This window comes from Poecilia latipinna, unplaced genomic scaffold, assembly GCF_001443285.1.
Source record: "Poecilia latipinna isolate Pla-1442-1.1 unplaced genomic scaffold, P_latipinna-1.0 Scaffold669, whole genome shotgun sequence".
In the NCBI taxonomy this organism is placed as follows: Eukaryota; Metazoa; Chordata; class Actinopteri; order Cyprinodontiformes; family Poeciliidae; genus Poecilia; species Poecilia latipinna.
Window position 1 is genome coordinate 52,199 of NW_015113285.1, and position 27,252 is coordinate 79,450.

The 27,252-nt window shown below is 40.0% G+C and overlaps 1 protein-coding gene across 3 annotated transcripts in view; it reads left to right on the top strand.

Moving 5' to 3' along the window:
* The window catches only part of clip2 (CAP-GLY domain containing linker protein 2), a 35,365-nt gene extending 8,409 nt beyond the window's left edge, over positions 1-26,956 (top strand). The window contains exons 3-18 of one of the 3 annotated variants that reach the window (XM_015044329.1): positions 4,451-4,950; positions 8,536-8,660; positions 10,236-10,449; positions 13,213-13,410; positions 13,487-13,590; positions 14,604-14,664; positions 15,849-15,953; positions 19,504-19,872; positions 20,004-20,567; positions 20,656-20,713; positions 21,325-21,408; positions 22,684-22,840; positions 23,828-23,987; positions 24,683-24,871; positions 25,862-25,921; positions 26,182-26,956. In XM_015044329.1, the coding sequence (XP_014899815.1) occupies positions 4,451-4,950; positions 8,536-8,660; positions 10,236-10,449; positions 13,213-13,410; positions 13,487-13,590; positions 14,604-14,664; positions 15,849-15,953; positions 19,504-19,872; positions 20,004-20,567; positions 20,656-20,713; positions 21,325-21,408; positions 22,684-22,840; positions 23,828-23,987; positions 24,683-24,871; positions 25,862-25,921; positions 26,182-26,193 (2,960 nt within the window). In that variant the 3' untranslated portion in view covers positions 26,194-26,956. Of the gene's footprint in view, positions 1-4,450; positions 4,951-8,535; positions 8,661-10,235; positions 10,450-13,212; positions 13,411-13,486; positions 13,591-14,603; positions 14,665-15,848; positions 15,954-17,303; positions 17,355-19,503; positions 19,873-20,003; positions 20,568-20,655; positions 20,714-21,324; positions 21,409-22,683; positions 22,841-23,827; positions 23,988-24,682; positions 24,872-25,861; positions 25,922-26,181 lie in introns of all 3 variants that reach the window. The other 2 variants (XM_015044330.1, XM_015044331.1) reach the window with 2 other exon arrangements.
* Positions 26,957-27,252: the final 296 nt, after the last annotated feature.

The window sequence follows — 27,252 nt, forward strand, 5'->3', positions numbered from 1 at the left end:
GGGGGGGTCTAATATCTGACTGGCTAAAATCTCCACTCTGATTCTGTTAAACTCAAACTTTACTCTCTTCTTCTCTCTTCTTTACTTCTCTTCTCTCAGTGTTTTAGTTTTTTTGTGAATGAACTTTGACTAGTGTTTGTAATGAACAGGCGTTACACACACAGCTTAAGCAGGGCTGATAAACCACCTGGTGTTCTGAACAAAACCGATGTTAATGAATGAAGCCAAATTGTGCTTGTGAACACGTTCTGACTTGAAGTTGTTAGGGGTCACAACCCACGTACTCAACTCTGCTGCTCAACCCACAAGTGCAGTTCTGTGCTAATGTGGTGCAGTTAGTTAACAGGTTTATTCAGTGGTACAAGATTTATTGCTAACTTTTGGTGCTAAAGTTAGTTTAGACACTGGTAAAAATGAAGTTTATTTAGTTATAATTTACTTTTTCTGTTATTTTAAATGTTTATATAAATATAGATAGATAGATAGATGGATAGATAGATAGTATTTACTTGTCTTTTACTTTTTCTTCTGGTTAAAACAAATGTCCTTATTATATTTTTTTTATCCTATCCTTCCCCTAACCCTAAAAAAACTTTTTCAATAGAAATCTGCTCCTTCTTCCTAGAAGTTTGCTACATAAACACTAGAGCCTGGTCAAGTGGCAAAACTAAGACTTTCCTACAGCCGTGCATGCAGCTGTAAATACCATGTTTGGTATTTACAGCTGCACACCCTTCATTATTTCAAAATACATCTTGAATATGAAGCTGATTCACTTTTGGTTGCTGAGAAAAAAGATGGAGGCACATAAAATCGCCTGCTGTATGTTATTCTGACTTTTTTTTGTCTGGGAGCTGACACAGTAAATATTCGGGTGTGTCAGAGATAGAAATTTGCTTGTGTCGCAGCTGTGGATAGTTTTGAAAAAAATCACAGAATGTGGTGGAATAGGGTTGTGGGTTAAATCATCAAGTAGGTTTTATTTAGTCCTGTAAACAAATCACAGCTCAGGTTGTAAGAAGCGGTGTATCTTTAGTAGTTTAGTGAGCAATGAGATGAGACATTGTGGCTTTTATTCTATCCTTTCTACCTGAATGTGGCTAAAAACACACAGAGGGATCTGTTTTCTACAGCAGATGATCTTCACAGTGACCCGGCCTCGTGCTCTGAATCCCAACCCACGGTTTGTTAGTTTTAGCTGCTGCGACTGTCAGAGAGAGGGGCCACTGTGTCGGAAGACTTGGCTCGGCGTCCAGAGGAAGCTTTAAGCTTTCCTTTAGCTGCTTTTGAGGTGAAAATAACAGAGCCTGCCACCTCTCCTGGTTCTGCTTCTCCTGAAACTCTGGAAAATCGATTTGCAGCAGCAAGGTCCTTAGCTGTAGATGTTCTTCCCTGGCAAATACATTTGTAAAAACTTCTAAGATGAATTCCTCTTTTCCTGCAGTTGTGTGATGTCACTCTGAAAATATTAGACAAATACACACTTTTAATTTGAGGATGTCTATTCAGTGGAGTGAGAGTAGAAATAGCATAACTAAATACCATATTGGTGTAGTGGTCTAGGGTTAGCAGAACTAAATATCATGTCGGTATTGCGCCTTAGCATTAGCTCCCACTAAATAACAGGTGGGTTTAGCGCTTTAGCGTCAGAGGAACTAACTACCGTGTTGCTATAGTACCTTAGCATTAGCAGACCTAAATACCATGCTTGTGTAGTGCTTTAGTGTTAGCTAAGCTAATGTTTATGATTAGTGATTTAGAGTTAGCGCAACTATCATTTTAGTTATTGTTGCCCACCACTGCTGGAAACTGATCATGCAAAGCTTGCCTTTGAAACGTTTTGTACAAGGAGTCCTGTTCAGTAGACAACCTAAGAAACCATGTGAGCTCATGTGATGCAACAATTAAAAACATCATAGCCTGTAGCATTGGGCAGAATAAACCAAATACTACCATCTAACAAGAGCAATGCTTCCCCTGATCCTAGCAATGTTACATATTAACCCTCCAGTTATTTCCTCACACATCAAAATGATCCACAAGATAAACGTGACATTTTAAAATAAATTAAAGCCTGTTTGTGTTTATAGAAAAGACCTTGAATGTCCAACTTTGTCCTTTAAATGTTGGTCATGACTCTCACTATTGTGCTAAATGATATTGGACCACGACGCGAGGCATTTAAAAGCAACAAATTGATCAAAAGTCAAGAACGTTTAGGCTCAGCCACCCAACACCCCCTCCATCTGTCGTCCACAGCTGTCACAACCTCTGCTGAATGCAAAAACACAATGTCAGGCCTTCCCGACAGATAAATCCGACCAAACATTAAGCGACTGAGGGCGGTGGTTACTGTTGAAAATGATCATAAAAAGTGGATTTAAAGAGAGAGGAGGGTGTGTGTGAAAGAGAGACCAAAGCAGTGAGAGATAGGGGGATAATTAGAGGGAGGAGGAGGAGGCGAGGGTCCGGGAGGAAGCTGTGGAGGTTTCATTGTGCACAGTCGATGAATAGTGGGATTCAGATGGTGGTGGGAGGTGGCCAAGCACAATGGTGAAAGTAAAGGCTGTGTTTCCAGTCTTCCCTCTGCCAACGATCCTTTTGCCCCTGCCTCCGTGTTGCCTAAGAAACCCGGATCATGTTGTTAGCTCAGGTTTTAAATGCCACACTGAGTCTTTTAACCTACAAACCTGCTTGACAAAAATTATTTTGCAAGCATTTTTAAAGTAGTATATCCAAAAAAGTACTAGTGGTTTGAGTCTAAAAGTGCCCCTGTTATCCAGAGCATACCTCCACCTCTTTAGACTCTCCTCCACCTGCTCCCCCATCTCACTACGAAGCACGGTGTTGTCCGTGGGGATTGCTGCTGACCTCCTCTGTCAACCTGTCCATCAACACTGCAAACACGAAGGTGCCCAAAGCTCATCCCTGATGTAATCCCGCCCCTCTTATTGAACCGATTTGTCCCTTCTGGCGTACACTTCACAGCTTCTTCACACACTATGCTTCTACGCCACACCTTTCTGCCAGCGTTTCACAGTTTGTCCTTTAGGTCAGCTGATGGCGATCACAGAAATGAAATGTGAACTAACGGGATAAATGTTTCTTCGGTTCAAATTATAGCATTTCATATGCAGAAATAAAAAAAAATAAATCAAATCAAAAATAAAAATCTTGCTTTTGCAGAAATAAATAAAAACACAAAAGTGCCTGCCATTGTCTCTTGTAGTTATTTTCTAACACATAGCATCAGTTCCACAGGTAAAATAACCAATACTTGTTTCCATCTGGTTGTCATTTATAATTCTGGTGTGGTTTTGGCCATGTGGTATTTGCTTAGACATGTGACAGTGTTAGCAATGCAGTTGAAAATGTAGGGAAGTATACTGTACACCAGGGCTCTCTGACTTTTAGGCAACGATCACTGATTTGTACCACTTTTATGTGTGCTCCTAAATCGGATACAATGGTTTTAAACAGTCATGTTGTATTTTATTAACTTTTACGTCACTGACGTGAGATATGCATCATAATGCTGCACCAAAAGACGCCAAAGTCCGTAAATCTGGATGTAAACAATGGCTGAAAAAAGCCATGGTTATGACATTGTAAGAAACCTGCATCACATCACAATCAAACCACTGTTGGTTCTCACTACTCATCCAGACAGATCTCTTTACGGAACCTGCAGTTAATGCTCCACAAAACTCTGTCACTATTAGTTGTGTTTTATTTTTATTAGCTTCCTTTGTCTTATGATCTTGTGACATTAATGGCCAGTGAGGGCAATTAATTAACAGAGAACAAAAAAAAAATTCTTTTGATAGCCCAGCTCCAAAATGGAACAAAAACAGAGCGACCCAATTTGAAAGGCATCTGCCTAATGAGGAACCTCTGTGACCCTGTGTTTTCTCCAGATTCTGGCACCATTTCAAAGCTCTTCCCACCACATCATCACATTTCTTCTTTAATAGTTTTTTCCATCTCACTTACATCTCTCAGAACTCCATATGTGAGCAACTGAGGCATAAGCTACATAAAGCACAACAATTTTAGGCCCAAAAAGCCTCTGGCTTCTTGGTGCTATACAAAGTAGACTGTCACCAACCACTACTGCTGTACACACACTAGACAGGCAGTGCTGCGCACCAGACCGCATGCTAATGGAACCCTTACAGGCTGCTGAGATGCAGCTTGTCTATGTGTCAAACAGGCAGCATCCCAGGCAGCATGGCAGGGTTAATCACCGGCATGTCACTGATACCGTGTCTCTGACCCACTTTTCACAAAGAATTAGAGTGTTGTCTAATCTGCCTTCTGAATGTTGCCGCATAGGCATTTTTTTCCCCTCTGCAGGAATGTCACAGTTAAGTGGGAGAAGGTAATTTAGTAGAACAATACAAGAAACTGCCAAAATTCACAGATGAAATGTGATGTCTGTGTTTTTTAGGCACTCCACCGAAGGCTGTCACTCCAGCTAAAATCTCAGAGGAAGGCGATGATGTTGTAGGAGACTACACTGTTGGCGAACAGGTGTGGGTCAACGGCGTCAAACCCGGAGTCATCTCCTACCTGGGGGAGACCCAGTTTGCCCCCGGACAGTGGGCCGGAGTCATACTGAACGACCTAGTTGGCAAGAACGACGGGTCGGTGGGCGGCGTGCGCTACTTCGAGTGCCAGCCCCTCCAGGGCATCTTCACGCGGCCCTCCAAGCTCACCCGACAGCCGGTCGGAGAGGGGAGCGACAGCCACTCCACCGACTCGGCCCAGAATCAGACTCAACAAGGCGGCAGTGGCGCCCCTGCTGGCCAGAGGGTGGTGGTGCCGCTCAGAGAAGGTCTCCTCAACAGCGCCGTGAAAACGGGAAATGAGTCGGGCTCCAACATGTCGGACAGCGGCTCGGTTAAGAAAGGTGGAGATAAAGACCTGAGAGTCGGAGATCGAGTTCTGGTGAGTAAATCACTAGTTGTAGATTGGATGGATGTGATTGGAAAAGGCAGGCATTCAAATTCTGAACGGGGAGAGAGGGTCATATTTGTTGTCTTGTTGGCCAAATTAAATTACATTTGGCAATCCAGAAGGCAGAAAAGTATCAAAACTGCAAGGATTTTTTTCTTTCTGCTGAACAGTAAACAAGGCATAACAAGATTTTAATTTATCAGTAAAAAATTTCCCCTAATTAAAAATTTAAAGTCCACATCTGCATCAGCCACCTGTGATGGTGGGCCACATTTGTATCATTTGGGTGCCAAACAAAATCAATCCAGGGGCCACAAATAGCCCACGAGCCGCACTTTGGACACCCCTGGGTCTAAACAATCTATTGATTGATACTTTCATTTGTCCATCCATCCATAAAAACATGAGTCTGGAAAAGCTGGGAGTTTTGACATGAAAATGTGTAGAAACATCTAGGGCGACTCTGGCTGTAGGTTCAGCTCCTTCAGTCATGTCAATGGGCCCCTGGGCAAGGCACTTAAGGCCAGTTTGCCTACTGATCTGTGATTCAGGGTATAAATGTGCACATTTCTGGGTGAAACTGGGTGAACATGCCTCAAGTGTAAAACACTTTCTAGTGTTCAGTATTGCTGGAAAATAGCTCTCTATATCCAGTAAAAGTTCCAAATAGTCTAATCCAGTGGTTTCCAAACATTTTCTGCGCCCCCCCTATGGATTACAAATGGCTGTCTGGTTGAAAGGACGCATGTGACGGGGGGTGGGGGGGGGGGTTTGGGAACCTCTGGCCTAACCCAACTCGAGCTGTAGAGGGGTTGAATATCCACCAGACTTACACCAGAAGTTTCTTGCTGCCAACAGAAATCAATGTTTGTGTGTGACTTTCTAAAGGATATTAGCAAGCCCTTTAGCAATACATACATTATGGGATGTATTTGAATCTGTATGTCAAATTTTCACCACATTTCAGCTACAGAAAAAGAACCTGAGCAGAAGAGAAACAGGCATATGTTAGAAGAGCCCTTAACGTCGTCTTCTAACCCTCTCCAACAGTTAGGAGTGACATCGGACGGCTACACCGTTCCCCCTCTGATAAATTTGACCCTGGCTCCCTTTGCTTTCCATTTACTGATGGGCGAGGGGGATGACTAGCACCTCCACGCCGCTCAATATTATAAATCACTCTGGATTACTTTCAGCACTTAAGGAGAGGAGCGTCCACTGCTGACACATTGATCAGTGAATCCATCTATTTCCTAAGCCTCTGCCAGTGAAATCCATCTGGCTGCCGTGGCGCGGATGCGCTGCTATCCAGTCGTGTCGGCCTCTGATATTTTGTGAAATTAGCACAAACTCAGATTACACGCTGTGGACACAAAGCGGGTGATTGTTTCTCTGTAGTTGGTGTCAAATTCTAAAACGATGGCAGTAGAGGGGACACCCTGAGGAGGAGTTCATCTGCGCTGACTGGGAACCTTTCTGATAATTTTGTCAAATTCAAGCGTTTTTGGTAACAGAATAATTATACATGTTGTGGATTAAACGTTGTGAAAGGCAGGAGTAGTTTTATCTCTGCAGACGACGCCCTGGTGACGTTTTAAGCCTGATTCGCTGAGACGTCTGCCGGCCACGCTGACAGACATTCTCTGCCTAACGTCTTGTGACATCGCACGTTTCTGTGGAGTCACAGAAGGACAACAGTGCCTGACAACAACCCCAAATTCACTGCTTTCTCTTTTTAAATATGTCACCTGTATTTGCTATTAATTAATCTTAACATTTTCTCCTAAATTAATAACATTTTAACAGTTTATTAGGGATATATATTTTCTGCCCGATCACCGATGTTTAAAAAGCCTGACCTGCCGATTCCAATATATATTTTTGAGGAAAATTTAATTTGAATTTCTGTGGAAAACTGGATGAGCTGATTTTTAAAACCTTTGTAGAGGTAAATAATCAGATTATTTCACTTATAGAAAAAATGTCTTGATATAAGTGAAATAATCTGCCAGATGATCTAGTACGAGCATTGACTTGAAATAAGATTCTACGTCTATCTGAAAAGTTACTTCTAAGTTAGCTTCTCTTTTTATATATATACTAAGACATAAATAAAATACTTGGTAAGATTTAATGTTTTTACAGTGTATACCGCCTCTCACCCAATGAGCGCCTCAAGATAACTACTGATCAAATATCAACACATGTTGACAATAGATGGGCGTCCTGCTCTCACCTCAGCAAACCACGTCACTTAGCAACCAAGATGTTGCTAACATCAGGTGGCAAAAATGGAGCTCAAAATCTTGCACAGTTTTTGTATTACTTATTTAATCATTTTAGCTAATTAATTTTATGAATGAAATACATTTTATGTATTATACTACTATATATTTTTTATAAAGATTTGATTAGAAACTATTAAAAGAACACTAAGCTTTTAATTTTTATCCCACCAAATTCTATTGTACTCATATTTCGAACTGTTCTCCTCTCACACTTTTCTTAGAAAAAACAAAATCATCCTGTTTGGCCAGGAATAAATCTCGTAAATACCATAGGGAGATATTACATCTGTTAAATATGGTAACACATTCTCATATTGAAAACAATTTTCTGCACTTAACCAAGTTTACTGCAAACACAAAGTTTAATCTTTAAATATTGATTTAACGTTTGAAACGTAGTGCCGCAGCAGGATGCTTCTAGAAAAAAAAAAAAAACTTCATTTAGGAAGATCCTGCTTTCCTGAAGTCACTTCCTGAGGAAATGGGATGTCAGGAGTGTTTTCATGTGTGTCATGCATGTGTGAGAGATATTCACCAGCTGCAGAGTGTGCAGCTTAGACTGTCCTCCCAACAGGAAACCATTATTTTCACCCAGTGATGTGACGTTGTGGATGAATTATTAGTGACTGGTGATTTTTTTTTTCCCCATACATTTCTAAAAGCTGCAGCTGCCTTGTTGGAATACCGTTTCCCTGAATAAATGCTCTAAAGGAGATGAAACAGATGAGTGACACTATAAAGGCTAAAAGTTGAAGTTTTCATATTTTTTATTATTTTCTTCTCTAAGCTTCTTCTTTTCACTTCAGTAGTTTCACTCAGCAGGCTCCAAAGCAGCATGTGAGTTAGCAGAAAAGCATCAGTTTGTGAATGGGTCCATTGTTCAGCAGTGCAAAACGCTCCTTTTGTGACCGCTCTTCATCACTTTATTGGCCACATCTCAAACCGGTTGTTCGGAGTAATAAAAGAATACCTCTGCTGCAATGTTTTTTCTACAAACCTGCATGAATCATACTTCTGTTTTCCGCAAAATGATATGGAGTGCGACGTTATCGGGACCTACTAACACATTAATGGGAATGGCCTTCCCAATGGATGCAACATGGTACCGTGAAATGGAATGCCTCCATTTTATAAATAACTGTCTTTGTACTACGTTTAAAATTAGAAGTGACGCCTGATATCTCACCGCCATGGTACAACATCACTCTGTCAATAATCTCCAAGTCAGCGTAAACGTTTATTGACTTCATGTTAATTTTATCAGTCTGACGGCCATCTTTGTTTTCAGGTGGGAGGCTCTAAGATGGGAGTAATACGTTACATGGGGGAAACGGACTTCGCCAAGGGTGAATGGTGCGGGGTGGAACTGGATGAGCCCCTAGGGAAGAACGATGGTGCAGTCGCTGGTACAAGGTGCGCTCTCACATCTACACACACCGTAAACTACAAGCTCCTGAAATTCCTCTGCTGTTTCCCCTAAAAGGAAATCAAGGGGAAGGATGTGGATCACTGCAACTGACCCCAGATCATTTTTGCTCCATTTATGTTTTTGAGAATGTTATTAATGTATTCATGCAATTATAAAGACAATTATTTATTAAATGCCAGTTATATGAACCATCTAATTATTAGTTTTACATTCTTATTAAATCGTTACGCTACTTTAACAAAAGGAAACCCACAGCAGAACCAGAACCTCAGTGCGAGCGGCCATCTTCCATAACCAACACACAGACAGAAAAACACACAAGTACTGAACAAGGAGTACTTTCTATGTAAGAGACAATCGCAGAAGTAATTGGAAGGTGTTACTTTTAAACAGAAACTTAGAGATGAGAAGACCATTTGGGTTGGATTTTATGGTAAACGTCCTGTCGTGCAAAACGTATTTCTTCTTGTGCTGCATGTTTGAAGTGCAAACATGCAGAAACAAATGGTGAAATGCACTACAAACACTCCAAAACACACACACACACACACACACACACACACACGCACACACACACACACACACAAAAACAAATACAGCAGTAAAACAATGCAAATGCAATTATAGACAATAGAAGCAAAAATAAAACATGCTGCCAATAGCAAAAACAACTGCAAATGTAAAACGTTACAAACTCATAAGTGCATCAGGCCACTATGGGAGTCTGGAGTAGGACATATTACCAACTTGCTGCTCTTCTATAATATTGTAAAAGACACTGTTTGAAAAACTAATGTAAACTTGTAAACTCAAGTATAACATACAATTTTCTTCCTTTTTCCATCTTTCTTCTGGAAATCCTGTCTTTACTTTATATGATCAACTAGTTGCCCCCCTAGTGTTGTGGAGGATTTCCATTTTGCGGCGCAAGTTTGCAATCTTTTATACTTGCTGCTGTTCTTTTGCTGTTTGGATAATTTTCCCTTTTGTTTCAGTTTTCTGCAGTTGCAGCATTTTTCTTTGGCATTTTGTTATTAATGCATTTGAAGTGTAATTTGACATTTGCATTGTGTTTACACCTGTCATCCATCATAGAGAAGTCATGCTTAAAGCTGTCAGTTTGTACACTAAATAAGCCAGGAAGTATGTCACTGCTGCATCTAGTTGTTTCATAGCTAAACAGGAAAGAAAGTCAACAAAAATGTGTCACAATGGACTGTAGCTTCTTCCTGGATCAAAATCTATAAGGACAGCTTTTTTCCAATCCATATGAAATCAGCCCATTCTTGACACAAAATGCATTTCTTCTTGTGCTGTTTTGGAGAAAAGTCGCACTAATAAGAAGTGTGTTGACAACTCCAGTGTTTCGCTTGCAGTCCCAAAAGAAAAATGTGAAGAAAAGTGATTCAAAAAATACCTTGTTTAAGAGGTTGAATTATTAAATTGCTTAAACTCAAGCATTTCATATGAAGCACAAACTTGTATAATATTTTACTTTTTCCCAATTGTCTCCATGGTAATCAGAGTACCAAGCATCCCTTTCTCCTCCCTTTTTCCAGATACTTCCAGTGCCTTCCAAAGTTTGGCCTGTTTGCTCCCATCCACAAGGTGATCCGCATCGGCTTCCCCTCCACCAGCCCGGCCAAGGCCAAGAAGAGCAAGCGGGTGGCCATGGGGGTCTCCTCCCTGGCCCACAGCCCCAGCAGCTCCTCCATCAGTTCAGTCAGCTCGGTGGCCTCCTCTGTGGGTGGACGCCCGAGCCGAGCTGGACTGGTAAGACGGCTGCAGTGCGCTCCAGGCTCATGCTGATAGCAGACGGGCTGTTTCAGCATGAGTGTGACGAGCAGTTTAAAGGATCTGGTTGGCAGTCAGTGGTGCGTGCGTGCGTGCGTGCGTGCGTGCGTGCGTGCGTGCGTGCGTGCGTGTGTGCGTGTGTGTGTGTGTGTGTTTGCTCTCTTGTGGAGGGTTGGATGAGCAGATCTCATCGCTCACGTCTTGGTCAGTCGTATTTTCATAAAAACCAAGCCAGGCTTCCCCCTGCAGATCTTACATCACTTACTTCAACTTCTGGAATCCTTAAAACGTAGCCATGTCTGGAGGTCAAAAGCAGCAAACATGCCTTTGAATGTTTTTGGCTCCGTTCAGTCAGCAGACAAACGCAACCGTCTGCACGGCTCAGTTCGGATCGTTTCACAGCAAAAAATCTGATGTGTGCCACTTTTATACGTAGTACTAAACTACATGTGTATCTGATTGTTTTCAGAGCGTCTTCAGTCTGAACGCATTTTATCCGTCTTTTACGTCATTGATGTGAGACATGCGTCATAAACCTGAACCAACTTCTGAAATGATGCAAAAACCTCTGAAGATACTGGGCACAACTTTGAGAGTGCACCGCTGTGAGACGTCGACGTTATTCTGGACATAGAGGTCGCTTTGAGGTCATAAGCTGTTCAAACAGAAGTCTGTTTTCAGACACTTTTACATTTAATTAGCAGTATGAACCATCACACACAAAATTTCAACAAAATATCAGAAATTGAGCATCAAGACTTGCTGTGTGAACGTATCTAGAGTTGGAGCATAACTCACTACAGGGTTGCCTATCTCTAGTGGTTGTTGGGTAAGTGAAACTCCATTGACAGGTTTATCACAAGGTTTGTCATGAAATTGGATTTAAACTGTGTTCTACTCATAGTTTCATCTCTAAATATGGATGTTATACATAGGCATTTTTCTCTACTTTCACCCATTAATTCCCATTACATGTTAACTTTCAATCTACTCTATAAACTGTATATCTACAATATATAAAGCACTGTAAAAATACCAATAATATAAACATGTGGCTTCCTGACGTTTCTGTCACTCAGGATTTTATTACTTCTTTCCCACATTGCTTATAGTTTTCTGTAATTTCCTGTTTATATGCGGCTTAAATGCTTATTTTTGTTGAAAAGAGTGATGATATTGCCCTTCCTTCCTTCTTCCCAGAAAAGGCAGAAAATCAGTGACTCAGCAATCTAAAATTTTTTGGTTTATTATTGAGCATTTCTTGTTAAGTGTTGTTATTTTTTCCCCCCAGACATGACTTGTTGGGGTCTTCCCATCTAACTGCAGAGATAGCGAGTAAACATGGTTAACCAGCCTAGTTTTAAACATTCTCCAAATTGAAAGAAGAAGTTAAGGAACTGGTTTAGCCGCAGCCTAAACCAGACCTACTGTCTCTTTAAGACTAAGAATCAGAGTGGTCCCTGGCAGCAGACTGAAGTAGATGGGGCATCAGAGTATCTCACATTGATTTCTGGCTTCTGGTTACAAGCCAACACTTGGACAGAGAGCACTCCCCTCTACTTTCCTTAATTGTTGGCAGCGGCGTCAGACAGCACTGAAAGCAAGCTCTGTGAATTATCTGGCGGCTCACCCTGACTGAGCACCAGATATTCAACAATATTTGCCCCGTCACTTTCATTGAGCCGAGTGCTAAAGAACAGAGGATTTTCTAGTACCTGTATAGCTAGTGTGTTGGTAGAAATTTACATTAAATGTATGTTCTGTTTTTGCAAGAAAATGAGTATCTCCAAAGATATTTTTATTTTTTGTTATCTTATTTGGCTGCTAAATCTTCATATCTCTGGTTAATTCTGGTTAAAAACAAACAGCCCTACCAAAATAAAACCCTCCTGGAAATCTTTGAAAAGAGGTCCCTCTAGTGGACAAACAACATGTTGCATTGTGACATATTTTTAAGTAGGAAATACATGGTTTAAAATGCTATTTTGCAGCTTTTGTTTATGTAGTATGCTCAAGAATAATAATAATACTTAATAATTCTTTTAAGAAGAAGAAGAAGAAGATGAGGATGTTTTGAGCCAACTCTTTATTCATAGGGGTATTTTTGGACAGAAGTGGGAGCTTTTTTTTAAGTACTAATTCCACTGACAGATTATTTCACTTGTAACAAGACATGCTTCCCATGTTATGAGATAATCTTCCAGAGGAACTAATACGTTCTATTCAATATTCCAGAATTATAAGAAGCTCCTATATCTTGCTGAAAAGTTACTTGTAAGTTAATTTTGTCTTATTTCAAGTGTATGCGACTGTAGAGCGTTAGAAAAAATGAGTAAATTTTTGAGAAAAAACAAATTTGCCTTTGTTTTAGAAAAATCCTGACATCAATCCCAGAAAATCTATTTCCTTGAAAATGTTCGACTTTTCCAACTCAGATATTTCAGGGGGTTTTTCACGCAAATCTACTCCTTTTTAAATGTTTCTAGCTATAATAGCCCTAATACACTCTTGTGTGGTACACTTGAAATAATTCAAATTTAAGAAATAAGATGTTTCCACTCAAAACTCGACCAAAAATACTTGGTAATATTCTGTGTTTTTGCAGTGTTTAATTTTCGTCCTGTTTCTGTCACAATACTGTGATGTTTAGGGTAACATGGTACGCAGCGGGTTGGCAACAAACGTCCAGGCAGCTGATTCAACACTCGTCTCTTAATGCTTCATCTTCCTTCTCGCTTTAAGCTGACTGAGACGTCGTCGCGCTACGCCCGGAAGATCTCGGGCACCACGGCGCTCCAGGAGGCCCTGAAGGAGAAGCAGCAGCACATCGAGCAGCTGTTGGCTGAGAGGGACCTGGAGCGCGCTGAGGTTGCCAAGGCAACCAGCCACATCTGCGAGGTGGAGAAGGAGCTGAACGTCCTCAGGGCTCAGCATGTGCAGGTACAGAGAGATTGTGGGCATCCGGTGCATTTTAACGCAACAAACCTGAATCAGTCGTCTTCTCCTGTGTTCTCAGTACGTGACGGAGAACGAGAGTTCCCTCCAGCAGGTCCAGACCATGTTGGCCAGCACACAGAAAGATAAGCTGGAACTGGCCAATCAGCTCGAAGAGGAGAAGAGGTGATCTCACTCACTTGCCTCTCTGTGACCACAGCTGTCAACAAAACATGCAATATTTAGTTGAATGTTGTCTGTGAATCATTTTGGATCGGAAACATACAGTGCCTGTAAAAAGTATTCAGCCCCTTGGATGCTTTACCCTTTTTATTGCTTTTAGAAATCAATTATGATCTACAAAAGCTGGCCTTTTTTGACAAAACAGGCCATGATAATCTTCTGATAATCCAAAGAACCACCCAAGTGTTTTTTGGCAGTAAGTTAATGTTTCTTGGTGTCTGGAAAACAAGCTGTTTCAAAAGCCTTTGGAGTTTAACGTAACAAATCAACTCGCACTGCCCTTCACTTAGCAACCCCAGCGAAACCCGGCCCGTTACCTAGCAACTCTGTCACGTTTACTCAGCTGGTTTTACTGCTGTATGCACTGTACAATGGCTGCTGAAAAAGACAAGTGTTTTGTTGTTGACTTACCATCCAGAAAGCACTTGTTACATTCTTGTTGATTGTGCAGGAGGCTTCACTTCTGCTATTCATAGATGTACGGGTGTAAAATTGCACATCTGTTTGCAGCCGGTTATACATGTAAATGTAAACGTTGAGTTGGGGGGCGTGACCAGCAGCAGCTTCTTTGGATTTAAAGCTCATTCTGAAAGGAGCTCAAAATAATCAGAACTGAGCAGACTGAAATCTGATTATCTAAGGATGATTTTGTGCAACAAATTAAATGAACATGTTTTGTAAAGCCCATAGACATATCCTAACCTGTCCAAAAAGCATCATAGGTCACCTTTAATAGTCCTTTGGTTTTAGAATAAAACAATGATCATAAACTGTGCTTTTTTGATTACCAGGTCAAAATATGCTTTTTTTATCTTAAGCTAGAGAAATTACTAAAATAAATTCCCAGTGAGCGGGTAAATTGGTTTTCTGTCGGTTTGCATGATTGCTCCGAGTCATTTGACGAAACTTTGTTCTTGGCTTCCCTCGTAATAATCAACATGTTTAAATGTTTACAGGAAAGTGGAGGACCTCCAGTTCAGAGTGGAAGAAGAGTCCATCACCAAAGGAGACCTGGAGGTAATTATCAGCATAAAATACCTGTCCAACTCACTAACACTCAGTGTCGTCTGTGGACAAGATAAACATGGCATTTCAGAGCCATTGTCAGGGGTTTCATGAGGGTCAGATTAGTTCAGTTATGAGTCTGAGACAGAAAAATGCTCCAGATCAGATTTCTGCAACCAAAGAGCCATTTTTTCCTTCAGTCAAACTAAATAAGGCTCACCTTTAGACACTGATATCACATTACCATTTGACAATTTTTTAATATGAAATATCCACTAAAATAAATATTGCTAAAGAGTGAACATTTTTGTATTTCTTTTTTTAAGGTTTTCTAAAAAGGAATGAACATTAAACATTATTTCAAACTAAAGATAAAATATATATATATATCAAATATATGTTACTGGTAGTTTTGCTGTTAATGTTAATGAAGTTCAGTGCAATTATTCCATGAAGAAACTGTTCAAACTGGAATTTGTTTTTATTTCAGCTTTTTTCTAAAATTAAAAAAAGAACATTAGCCGAGCCGTTGTGTTCCAGAAAGCCACCTTACCCCCACTCAACCACACATACATTCAAATTAATAAAATTTTGCTTTTGTCCCTGAGTTTTGTTTTTCTGCACGGAGGTTGAAGGTTAGTTAATTAAAGATCGCTGTTGACTAACTCTTTTATTTTTTGGAATAATTATTAAGACGTTCAGAAGAAACCAACAGGACTTCATTCATGTTAACATGTTGGTGTAGATCCAGTACATCCAGGACATGGCAACCCAAAACATTTGTCAGCTTTCCTTCTCGATACGTTTCTCGCAGTTTTTCCGTGGCACAGTCAAGAACTGACGTCTAAAAATGCATTTCATAGATTCTCAAATACTGTCAAATATTAATGGCAAAGTTCTCACATCACTGAAGCCTTCAATTCATATTTTATTGTACTTCGTCAATGGAATCTTCAAACATTGAATCGTTAAAGAACTTTTATGTCTTTTGTATTAATCGGCTATAAAACAGAATGGGATCTGCAAAATGCTGACTTGATGAAATCCGATCTCGAACGAATCTTCAGCTTCACTCTGATCATCTGTTGCCCCTCCGCTGAGTTATTCCTCTCTGATCTGCATTCGTCTTTTTTTCCCTTTCAGCCTTTCCTTTTTCTCTTTCCTTTTTCTGTCTGTGTCTTTGTGTTTTTCCGTAGACTCAGACGAAATTGGAACATGCCCACATTCGTCAGCTTGAGCAGAGTCTGCTGCTCGAAAAATCGAGAGTAGAGGCGCTCCAGAAAGAATTAGAGAGGCGAAGGGTAAAAAGCATGAGCCCGCTGCCTGTGCTTACTGTCCTGTGGTGTTCTGCCTCTTTGTCAACAGCATTTAAAATAAGCTGCTCTGGTTGAAGTCATGTCCTGTCTGCCTTTGGTTTCTGCATTTTAATTTAATCCTGAGGAATGCCGATTATAAACTTACAGAATATTAATTGAGTTACCTGTGCAATATAGATATAATTAAAATATAATTTGCATTTTTTTGTCAACTCTACCTGCGTTGATCTTCGTCTGTGTTTCCAGTTACTGAAAAATATCTTAATACTGGTAACTAATCACTCCTACAATTGACTTAGTGACCAGTCATAATTGTTATATTTTTAGACTGTAGGAGGAAGCTGGAGTACCACGAGAAAACCTATTCATGCTTAAGGAGAGCATGTAAATGACCAACAATATGTGTCCAGCTATGCACCACTGTGCAGCCTAATAAAGTATTAACTCAGGTTAGCTTATTTTATCTGATTTTAGTTGCGTTTTGCCTTAGCTTTGCTTGTTTTAGCTTATTTAAGTTTAGTTTTTGCTTTAGCTCATTTTATTTTACATTAGATTACTTTGGCTTATCTTTATTTTTGTCTTGGCTTATTTTAGTTTACCTTAGTTTAGTTTAGTTTTGCTTTAGCTTATTTAATTTTATGATACTTTAGTTTATCTTAGTTTATGTTAGGTTAGGATATTTTAGTTTAGCATTATTTAGCTTATGTTAGTTTAGTTTTGCCTTAGTTTAGCTTATTTTGTATTGGGATATTTTAGCTTAGGTTATTTTATCTGAGTTTAATCTTTCCATAGCTTAGCTTATTTTAGTTTATAAGGTTGGGCTAATGGAAAGGGGGTTTAGTTTTTATCAGCTTATTATTTTGAGATACTTTAGCTCAGCTTACTTTAACTTACCGTAGTTTAGTTTTTGCTTTATTTATGTCAGCTTGTTGTAAGTATCAGATCCCAGATTTGATCATTTCCTTTGTACTTTTGTAAAATAAAGCAGGAATCAAACAACTACTGATGCTAAAAAACAAAGTGACACATAACAAGCAGGCGGACAGCTTCATTGTTTACTTTATGCACACTCTCCAGGATGGATATCCTTTAGCTCCATATCCATTGTTGTGTGGTTCTGTAATTTTTAAAGCTTTAAACGTTTGTGGATGATTGTGGGATAAATCATAGAGATCATTTCCATGATGTCGTGTGAAGAGCCTTTATTTGCTGCGCTGCACCTCCTAGTGAGAGTCCCATCAATAATAAACAGGGTGCCACTCTTTTTTGTTTTCCTTCAAGATTTTGAAGACAACTAATCATTCTGAAACATTTGATTACTGCTTCTGTCAACAGGGAAGACGCAGTCATGTTGCAGAATCCTTGAGGTTGAGCAACAGAACCAAGGTGAAATCAAAGATGCCATCTTGTTTTGGCTTTGATCCGCTGCTGAGCTGTCTCAACTCTCGACTTCAAATTGACTTCAGATGCTCTCGGCGATATTAACCTTGCATAGACTCTTCCGTTTTCTGGTTTCACTCCTGTGTTTCTGCATCTGGATGCAGTTCAGGAGAATGTGTTTAAAACTCTGCAGCCGATTGTTTTTCCACACGGTTGTACTGTGTGTCATGCAGCAGGTCTTTCTCCTCGACCTTCTTTTTGAATACAGATGTGTGTGTGCGTGCGTGCGTGCGTGTGTGTGTGGAATGTTTACAGAACTGACACTTTTTTCAGGTTTGTTGTTGGCTTCCTCACATTTGCTTGGCTGCTTTTAGATGATCAAACAGAAAATGGCCTTCTCTCATCTTCTGCTTCTTTGGACAGTGACACATTGATCATTTGGCTCATTTATACATTTTGGAAACGATGCATTGACTTTAACTTTAATATCTTTCAGTTTTTATTATCCTGCTGGTACCATTACTTTGATGCTAGTCTCCTGAAATAAAGACAAAGTTCCCTAATGGCTATCAGGATAGAAACTATTTTACGCATCAGCAAGATTTGGCTCTAATAATAAAAAAGACTTAAATCTCACTTAATTATTGCTTTTATATTAATAGAGAGGAAATCTAGCTGCATAAATTGTTGCCTAGGATTATAAACCTACAGAAGATAATCACCTGGTCTGCTTTTAAGTGCCTCATTATTCATCGTTTTGGATCCCAGCCTGTAAATGGAGTCTTAATTAACCTTGCAAAGAACAGAATAATGTTACACAGCAGGGCAGCAAAGTCAGCAACAATCTTCTTCAGGAGACGGATAAACAAATCAACAGGGTTAAATGCTGGTTAAATATTGACCTGTTGTTTAATTGTACTTGCTTGGTCAGCTCGCAGGTTTGTACATTTGTGTTTCATCCAACCTACTTCAATTTCATGCCTGTAAACAAACAGTCGTAACAATCAACTGAACTGTTTTACGTATGTTTCTGTTTCACTGGGTAGATGGGTATTTGGTTAATTTTGAAGTAAAATCTCTCAAGTCTTATAAAATATGTGGTAGAGCCACATAAGAAATGCTTCATGACAGCTCATCTTTTTTCGTATCCAAGTTTTGGGTGTAACACGGAGCTCTAGGAAGTTAGTGTCCAAAGTGGCATCAACATCAGCCAGACCATTGTGGATTACAATGATGACCAGATCCTCTGAGACTAAGGAATCGTTGGTCTGACCCTCAGAGACTATGAAAGATTTGGCATCAGCTGGACCATCACATACTGAAGAGGGATTGGTCTTACCTGGACTGAAAACATGGTGTCTGGAGCTTTAGAGACTCAAGAGGTGACTTCAGGAACCTTGGAGACTAAAGACATGATGCCTTTAATTTTGGAGACTGAAGACGTGATATTTGAAGCCTTGGAGACTGAATTGGTGTCAGCACTCTGACCCTCAGAGACTTCACAAGTGTTTGCATGAGCAAGACTATTGGAAACTGAAAATGCGCTGGTGTCACTCAGATATCCAGAGACTGAAGAGGTGTCAGCTAGACCCTAGGAGACTGAAGAGACATCTCCATTCACTTGATCCACCAACAGGGCTGTGGTGGTGGCTCTGGTTGCTCTGTGGAGGATAAATCAGGGAGCTGGACATTCAGACGTGGCTTAAAAGAGGGATTACTCTTCTGTGTATTTAGTTTGAGGAAAAACTTCAGGTCAGGGGGGCCCCAGCATTAAGACCTACTGTCCTATAACTTTTAGTTGCATCTCTTCTCCAACTCCAACATGCCTGAATCAATTGATATGTTATAACGACAAAAAGCTAAATGGTGTTTTTAATTAATGGATGTGTTTGAATATGAGAGGGAGCCAAACGTTGACCAATCTGTCGCTGTCCACATATTTTATTTGTCATTTATATCCACTGCAATGCACTTTACTGCCTCAAGTCTTCAGCAGTTTCTCTTTTGATTTCTGTTGTCCTGAAGCCTGATCTCTGCTCGTTTCCTGGCTTAGATTTTCTTTGTTCTGCGGGTCGCAGTTTGAAGTTCTTCGTCTTCACCCTCTGAAAGGAAACATCTCAGAACCAGTGACGGAAGTTGTTTTGTGTCTCATCAGCAAACCACCGTAGAAGAGCAGAGTCGCATCATGCAGCTGGAGGAGGAGCTCACCCTCCGAAGGGCTGAGATCAAAGACCTCCAGGGTCAGCTCAGACGGGTCGACGCGAGCTCCCAGCAGGAGGCCCCGGGGACCGACGCCCCACCGGAGACCGTCCTGCTGCGTGAGCAGCTGCTGACGGTGGGCCGCGAGCACCACAAGGAGAGCAGCGAGCTCAAAGAAAAATACGAGACGGCGTTGGCGGCAAGCCAGCAGGAGGTGGAGTCACTGAGGATGGTTGTGGAGAAACAGAGCGCTGAGATCGGCGAGATGAAGCAGAAAGTCCAACAAGCCACCAAGGAGAACATGGAAATGATGGACTCCTGGAAGGTACTCTCTTACTGCTTGGTCTTCAGATTGTAGAGCTTAAGGTAGAAAAGTGGCGACACTTCATTACGTATTACTTTAACGGCACTTTCTTGATTTCAGCCTAAATGTGACTTGTTTTGTGTTTTCCACAGGCTAAGTTCGACATGTTGGTGACTGACCATCAGCGATCCTTGGAGGAGCTGAAGGCATCGCTGAACAGAAGTCAGTCTGCTCCACAAGGCCAGGAGCAGGACGCCCAGGAGCTGAGGACCACTCTGGAGAGCCTAAAGATGGAGCATCAGCTGGAGGTGGAGAACTTGAAGGCCAAACACAAGATCGAAGCCGCCATTCTGATCAAGGAGCGCGAGGATCTCTGCAATCGCCTTCAGGAGGCCAGAGACCAGCTGAATGAAGGCAGGTCTGACATGGAGGCTCAGAGCACCAAGGCGGCGCTGAGCGAGGCCTCCCAGAAGCTGCAGAGGGCGGAGGCCAGGCTGGCAGAGATGGAGGTGCTCCGGGTAGAGCGGGACAAAACAACGACAGAGCTTCGAGACAGACTGGAGCTGTCAGAGAAGAAGATGACGGACTACCAGGCCCTGCAGAAGGCCCAGGCTGAGAGCCAGGAGGAGATCCAGAAGCTGGAGGAGAAGCTGAGGGTGACGGCAAACCAGCTGCAGGCTGTGCAGGCAGACCACTTTAAACCTCACGACGCAAACGTAAGCAGCTGAGGAGAGGATCTGAGCTCACCGTTACTCTGCTTTACCCTCATGTGGAATGTTTTTACAGCTCTTTGTTCTGTTTCAGATGATAGAAGATAATGAAATATCAGATGAGAAGAAGAAGCTGAAACAGAATATTGAAGGTATTTATATCCATTTAGTAGTAGGTTATCTTCTGCACATAACAATCATTTGCTTGATGGCACTTGTTAGATTGGGAATGATCTTTTAAAGTATTGCATGTATGAAAACAGATGCAATCTTGATAGCACAGACAAAACTGATTTGCATTGCAGGCGCAGTTAATTTTGCATGTCTGCCTTTATGAATATGCAGAACATATGCTGATTATCAGTAAGTGCAAAATACTGGGAGGAGTATATAGAGATGTAATGACTGCAATGCGATTTATTAAGCCTGAACCAGATTGCAGGAGCTGTGTTTGCATCTATGTTTAGCACGTTTAAAAAGCAGGCACAAGCTGATACGTAACAGTTTCTACAGTCACTGTGGCAAGAATGAGGCATGGATGTAATGACAGAAGATGTTTGTGTCAAAATATTTGGAACATTTAAAAAGCAGAAAATAAAAGTATTTTTAAAATATGTGCCAATTTTGAGTTGGCCCAGAAAAAAATGCTGCAGTTTATATTTGTCTGCTGCATGTTCAACAAATTTTGAGGCCAAAGATGATTGCTTAAGACATATTAACTACTAACAGGATTTATGCAATTAATGTTTTTTTTTCTCTTCAGAAACAATGGAGAAGTTGATGAAAAGGGAAAAAGAAGTCTTCACACTCTCCTCCCAGGTCGAAGCTCTGAAAACACAGATTGGAGGTAAAAGTTGTTGAGCTCTGATGGTCTTCATTCTTATACACATCATACACAGATGCTACATTTCAGTTTAACATATTTTGTAAAAATTTAAATTTCTTTTCTTTTCTTGTTTAGAATTTGAAATATTTAATTTTACTCAAACGCATTTACAAATAAAAAACCAGAATATCATGGAAAAGTTCAATATTTTTTTGTCATCCATTCCAGGAAGTGAAACTCATGTATTATGTAGATCTACTACACAGAGAGTGAAATATTTCAGGCCTTGATATGCAACAATTAGGTATGAAAACCTGAAATTCAAATTCAAATATTACATCATATGAAAAATGATATTTTGAGCAGAAATGTCAAGCTTCTGAAAAATTTGTTCATATTCAGTATTTAATCTCAGCTTTCTATAAACATGCTTGAATACAGGATCTGACCCAGCTTCGTTAGCAGAGTGTGGAGGATGTTAATAACTGTCCAGTCAGCAGTTTTCTCCACAATTGAAAGCTCTGCTGGTGTTTTGAGTTAGCTAAAGATTTAAATATTTCGTTTCTTCACAATATTCTAACTTTGTGAGAAATTTTGGGTTTGCATAATCTGTTAGTCATAATCGTCAAAATTGCAAGAAATAAAGGCTTGGAATATCTGACTCTCTGTGTAATGATGAATCTGTCTGAGATGAGCTTCATCTCCTGAAAAAGGTAACACCGTTTTAACACCGGCAGAGTTCACGCTGCGGTTCTTTGCTTCTTCGCGGTTTCTTTCTTTTGATCTTTTCAGAATAATGTTTTGAACAGATCTGTGACATCAAACAGACTCGAAATGTGCTCGACCCAGCTCGGATAATCAGACTGACGCCCTCGGAAGAATGAATCATAAATCATTTATGGAGAAAAAAAAAAAGATTTTAAGGGCTGTCTCTTAAAGCATAAAATTAATTTTTATTGTTTTAATATTTATTTTAGAGTCTAAAGTTCATGGTGGGACAAACAGGAGGAAATCTCATTACTTCTGACTTCAGGTTAGAAGTCAGATGTAATGGAAATAATGGTGAAAAATAGCTTTTTGATTAAGGTTCTGACACATACTTAGCAGATGGATTTAAACATAAGCCAACATATTACTCCTCTTTGGAAATCGTTGTCTTCAAGAGATAAAGGTGAAGGGATCATTATCCTAAGGAAAAAAAAGACTTGGCTTGTTCTATTTTATTGGCTGGCTAACAGAAATACCTCATTGCATCAAGTTCTCTTTAAGTATAACTTTATTTTCCTTCTCCATTAGCTCTGGAAAGTAAAGTTCGCTCTGGGGAAAAGAAATTTGAAGCTGTAGCCAAGGAGAAGATGCGTGTGGAGGCGGAGCTAGAGGCCATGACCAAGAAGTCCCATGATGCATCAGGGCAGCTGGTCAGCATCAGCCAGGAGCTGCTGAAGAAAGAAAGGTAGCTGCTGGATTGATTTTTCAATCTCCTCCAGGACTCACTGAATAACTGACGAGAAAAATCAGCAGAACGGTATGAGGAGGAAAAAACGTTTCACCATCAGGCTGATAAAGACGACTCACTTGGAAACAACAGATAATTTCTTGATTTTATTGTGTTTATTGTGACCCGGTGACAGGTCTTCTGATTTAAAGCAACATTTTCTCATAAAGGAAATTAACTCTGTGGACAATAAAACACACCAGAATGGTTTTAAAAGAGTGATGGGCAGTAATAACCTTTAAAGCAACTGAAAGAAGCTCCTGGTTTTGTTTTTGTAACCATATTTCGGTATATCTTTTAGCTGCAGTATAGAAACTTGTACCATAATTGTATGTTATTTTGAATAACAATATTATTTCAGTAATCAATTAATTCCTTATGTGTTAACCATTCAAATCTTTAGTTCTGTTAATTATGCTGATTTTTTTTCTCATACCTAATAAAAACAGGACAATTAAGATCAGAATATTACATCAGACCTGTAAAAATCATTTTTAATACAGAAGTGTGGACTTTCCTGCTGAGAGGTTATTTTCAACTCATACTTTTAATCAGACAAACGAGCTTCATTGAAATGCATATTTTAATTTATTGAATACAGCTGCTCAGTTCATCAGTAGTCTAGATTTATTTTATTTGAAATTTTTAAAAAATTCTAAATCTTGATTTGTTTTGTTTTTTTTTGCCTCAAAAATAAAATGGAGACAGAGCACATGTAGAAAATCATTATCTTCTTACATTAATACTAATAATTTTATCCTGAAAATGAGCACAGTTTGTATTAGACTTAAAGTGGTTTTAAATTGCAGAAATATGTGGATCTGTTGCCTGAATAGGACTTTTATCATCCTTGGCATTAAAATTTTTTTTAAATCCAATTAATAATGACGTTTTTGTAATACAGTTGCTGTTTTGTGAATTGTAATGTTTTTCTCTTTGCTCCAGGAGTCTGAATGAACTGCGGGTGTTGCTCCTGGAGTCCCACCGCCACTCTCGGGACGTGGAGAAAGACCTGAGCCGAGAGGTGCACAAGGCTGAGTGGAAGGTCAAGGAGCAGAAACTTCAGGACGACATAAAAACCCTGAGAGAAAAACTGCTTCTGCTGGTGAGAACAAACAATGGCTCTGATTTAATATCACACTAATTGAATTGAATCGGAATGACTCCAAAATACTAATATTTTTTTTATTTTTATATCTACAGTTGGAATCTGTTTTTGTCTTCAATACATTTTTCAGAAACATGAACATCCCATAGAACAAAATGTGTCCATCCTCTTTTTTCAAAACTTTATTTTTTTCTTAATTTAAAAATGTGTGCTGCATTAAATATTAAATAAATAGAAGATACCTGTTAAGAAATATTAAAAGCCTGTAATATGATTAATAAATGTTCTTTGTTGTACTTTCGAGCAAACATAAAGAAAAAACACAAAATCTTACCAAGTTTTTTTACAGTCTAATTTCTAGTGCAAGTATATTAGCACACTTAAAATAAGAGTGTTATTTATCAACTATATTTCAGTCAATTATTATTCATTGTGGATACCTAACGTACATAGATGGAGGTTTAAAAGAGCAACAAATGGACATTTTTACCACAGTAATAATTATGTCTCCTACCACGATATAGTTGGAATTTAAAAAGATGTTGTAAAATATCAAAATTAGTAACTATAAAACAGAAACGATCAGTTATTCTTGGATTTTGGGTTCCAGTAATCTCTCACACTCTGTATCCAGGAGCTTTGCTGCTGTTGGCTTATGTTAATAATTCGTCTCGTCTGCGTTTGTGTTTCAGGGAAGGGAGCGGTCCTCTCCTGACCACCGGCGGTACTCCATGCTCGACCCGTCAGCTCTGGACTCGGAGGTTAACCGCCTGCGCCAGCGGCTGCTCAACACCGAAGACGCCCTGAGGAACGCCTTGGAGCACAACCAGCAAGTCGACAAGCTTGTCCAGGCCATGCGAAGACATCCAGATAAGAGCCAGGTGAAAATGGTTTAGAAAGGAGTATGCATGTTCTTTGAAGAAGCTTCATCGATATTAAAAGCTGGAGAGTGGACTTGCTTGTTGTCAGTTGGGGGAATTTGAATGGGAAGCAAAGCTAGTTAAAACATCTGCAAAAATCATCCACATTCTGACTGTTTTTTTGTTGTTGTTTTTTTTTCCTATTTAAATAAATAGGAAAGTAGACCAGAACATGTGCATTAACATCTTGTGAAAGAAGACACTTTTTTCAGAAAAAACTGTAAAATGAACCAGCACATCAGTCTAAACATAACATGCTCATAATAGAACTTGGTGGGGGCAGCGTCATGCGAATCTTTTTCTCCAGCAGGGAGAAAAAGACGTTTTGTTGTTGACGTGCCATCCAGAAACCACGTGCTGCATTGTTGTTGGTTGTACAGGAAGCTCCATTAGTGCTTTTCAAAGACATATAGACGTATATTTGCACAACTGTTTGCATCCTTTCTCATGTATGACTGTAAATGTTGGGGGGGGGGGGCATGGCCAGCAGTAGAAGTATGATGGGCTATTTTTATACTTCAAACACCAAATGTACCTTAATATGTACAGTTGGAGCTGTTCTAGATCTACCATAGGAGCTAACATCCACACTCGTCCTTATTTTGGCTCTTTGGGGGTTGTAGCCTATCACTACCAATGAAAATGAGTGGCACTCCTAGTTTGATTTGCTTTGTAAATGCCAGACAATATCATGTCATGTAGCATTGCTTCTCAAAGTGCATTTTCATTCAAATATCTGTGAATATGTCGGAGTTAAATTCCACAGACAAATCCTTGATTACTGAGCCGCAAATTGCCAGGGTTCCTCTGTAATGTCTTTTCCTGGCAGATTAATTAAAATTTACTCAAATATATCTGAAGTCATGGATGTTCACAGGGCTCTGGATATTTGAATGTTCTGGTCAGACATTTGTCTACATGTATCATCTCTGTTTTTTTGTTTTTTTTCAGGTTCTCGGTGCAAATTCGGCGAATGGAATTCATCACCAGGAATCAGACAGCACTCAAGAGGTTGTTGTTGTTTTCTACTGACATGTTCTTAATTAAAAATAAATAAATAAAACTCCTTCTCTCCCACCCTGGATAACAGATAAATTAAATCAAAATCAAAAACAAACAGGAGAGGGCAGTAAACATACATGAAGGGAGTCATTGACAAACCCATAAATATTATGTCTGTTACTCAATGCCATCCCACACCTATATCAGGAAGTAGACGTGTTTTTGCTCTCTTCTTGCTAAAGCCAAATGCTTTCGACCTTCTTTTCTAGGAACAACACTGATGGGGGCAGCAGTGACGATGGGGCGGGCGACTCCACCGTGAACCCAGACTGACATTGGAACCTTAGGACGGGAGCAGAGCGTCTCCCGATGCTGCGTCAAATGCCTGAAAAACATTTCCGTTTACAGTCAATGAATACCAAAACAGTGAATTTATATGTTGTTGCAGAATGCACCTAATAGCCAATCACGAAGATCACTTAAAGTACTATAAAGTATGGGACATGAAGAGATATTATCAGTGAAATAACTGCTGAGAACTCAAGAGAATGGCAGCTTTGGATGCTTTACAGTAGTTAGGAAGCTTCGTTCGACAAGTCAGCGAACTCCTATTTTGAAGGAAGAGTTCGTGAAGAGCTATTGGACTGACTCTTGGTCGCTTTCTTTGTTTTATTTATTGCTGTTATTTTTGACATTTTGCTCTCTAATAATCCTCTGTACCGCTCGAAGAAACACCAGAATTCCGACGTTTCTGTTAGATTCTGACTCAATTTGATGTCACCGAACTGTAAAGGTCAAAACTCCCTCTGTAACGCACACAAGCAACAGAAATGTTATTTCTTTTTAATCCCTTCATGATTGTAGTCAGGTTGTATGCATTGTATGAATTTTAGATTTCCCTTTTATAACATCCCCATGAATGAACCAAGTGTGGCCCAAATAGAACAGAACAGAATTTGCAGCGTATCCTTAAGATCAGTCGCAACAAAAGTGCAGAAACCAACCAACAAGTCACTCTAACCTAAATAAACAGAGTTACCAGGAGCAACTATGTGTCTTAATATAAACGTTCTATGCCTTTTCAATCCTTTTAGTGCATTATTATGAAACAACAAGACAGCAGTGGAAAGCATCAGTATGCTAGCAGTTTTCTGATATAAACCCACTGGCAACTGAAGTGAAACACCACGGTGGAGTGATCTGATGTGGACTGGAGTTAATGCACATGTAGACCAGCGGTGGGAGAATCAGTGGAACCAGCACCAGAGGAGTTTTCATCTGAACTGAAGGACTTGTGTAAAATCAGGCACATAGTGAGACTAAGACACCATGACTACATT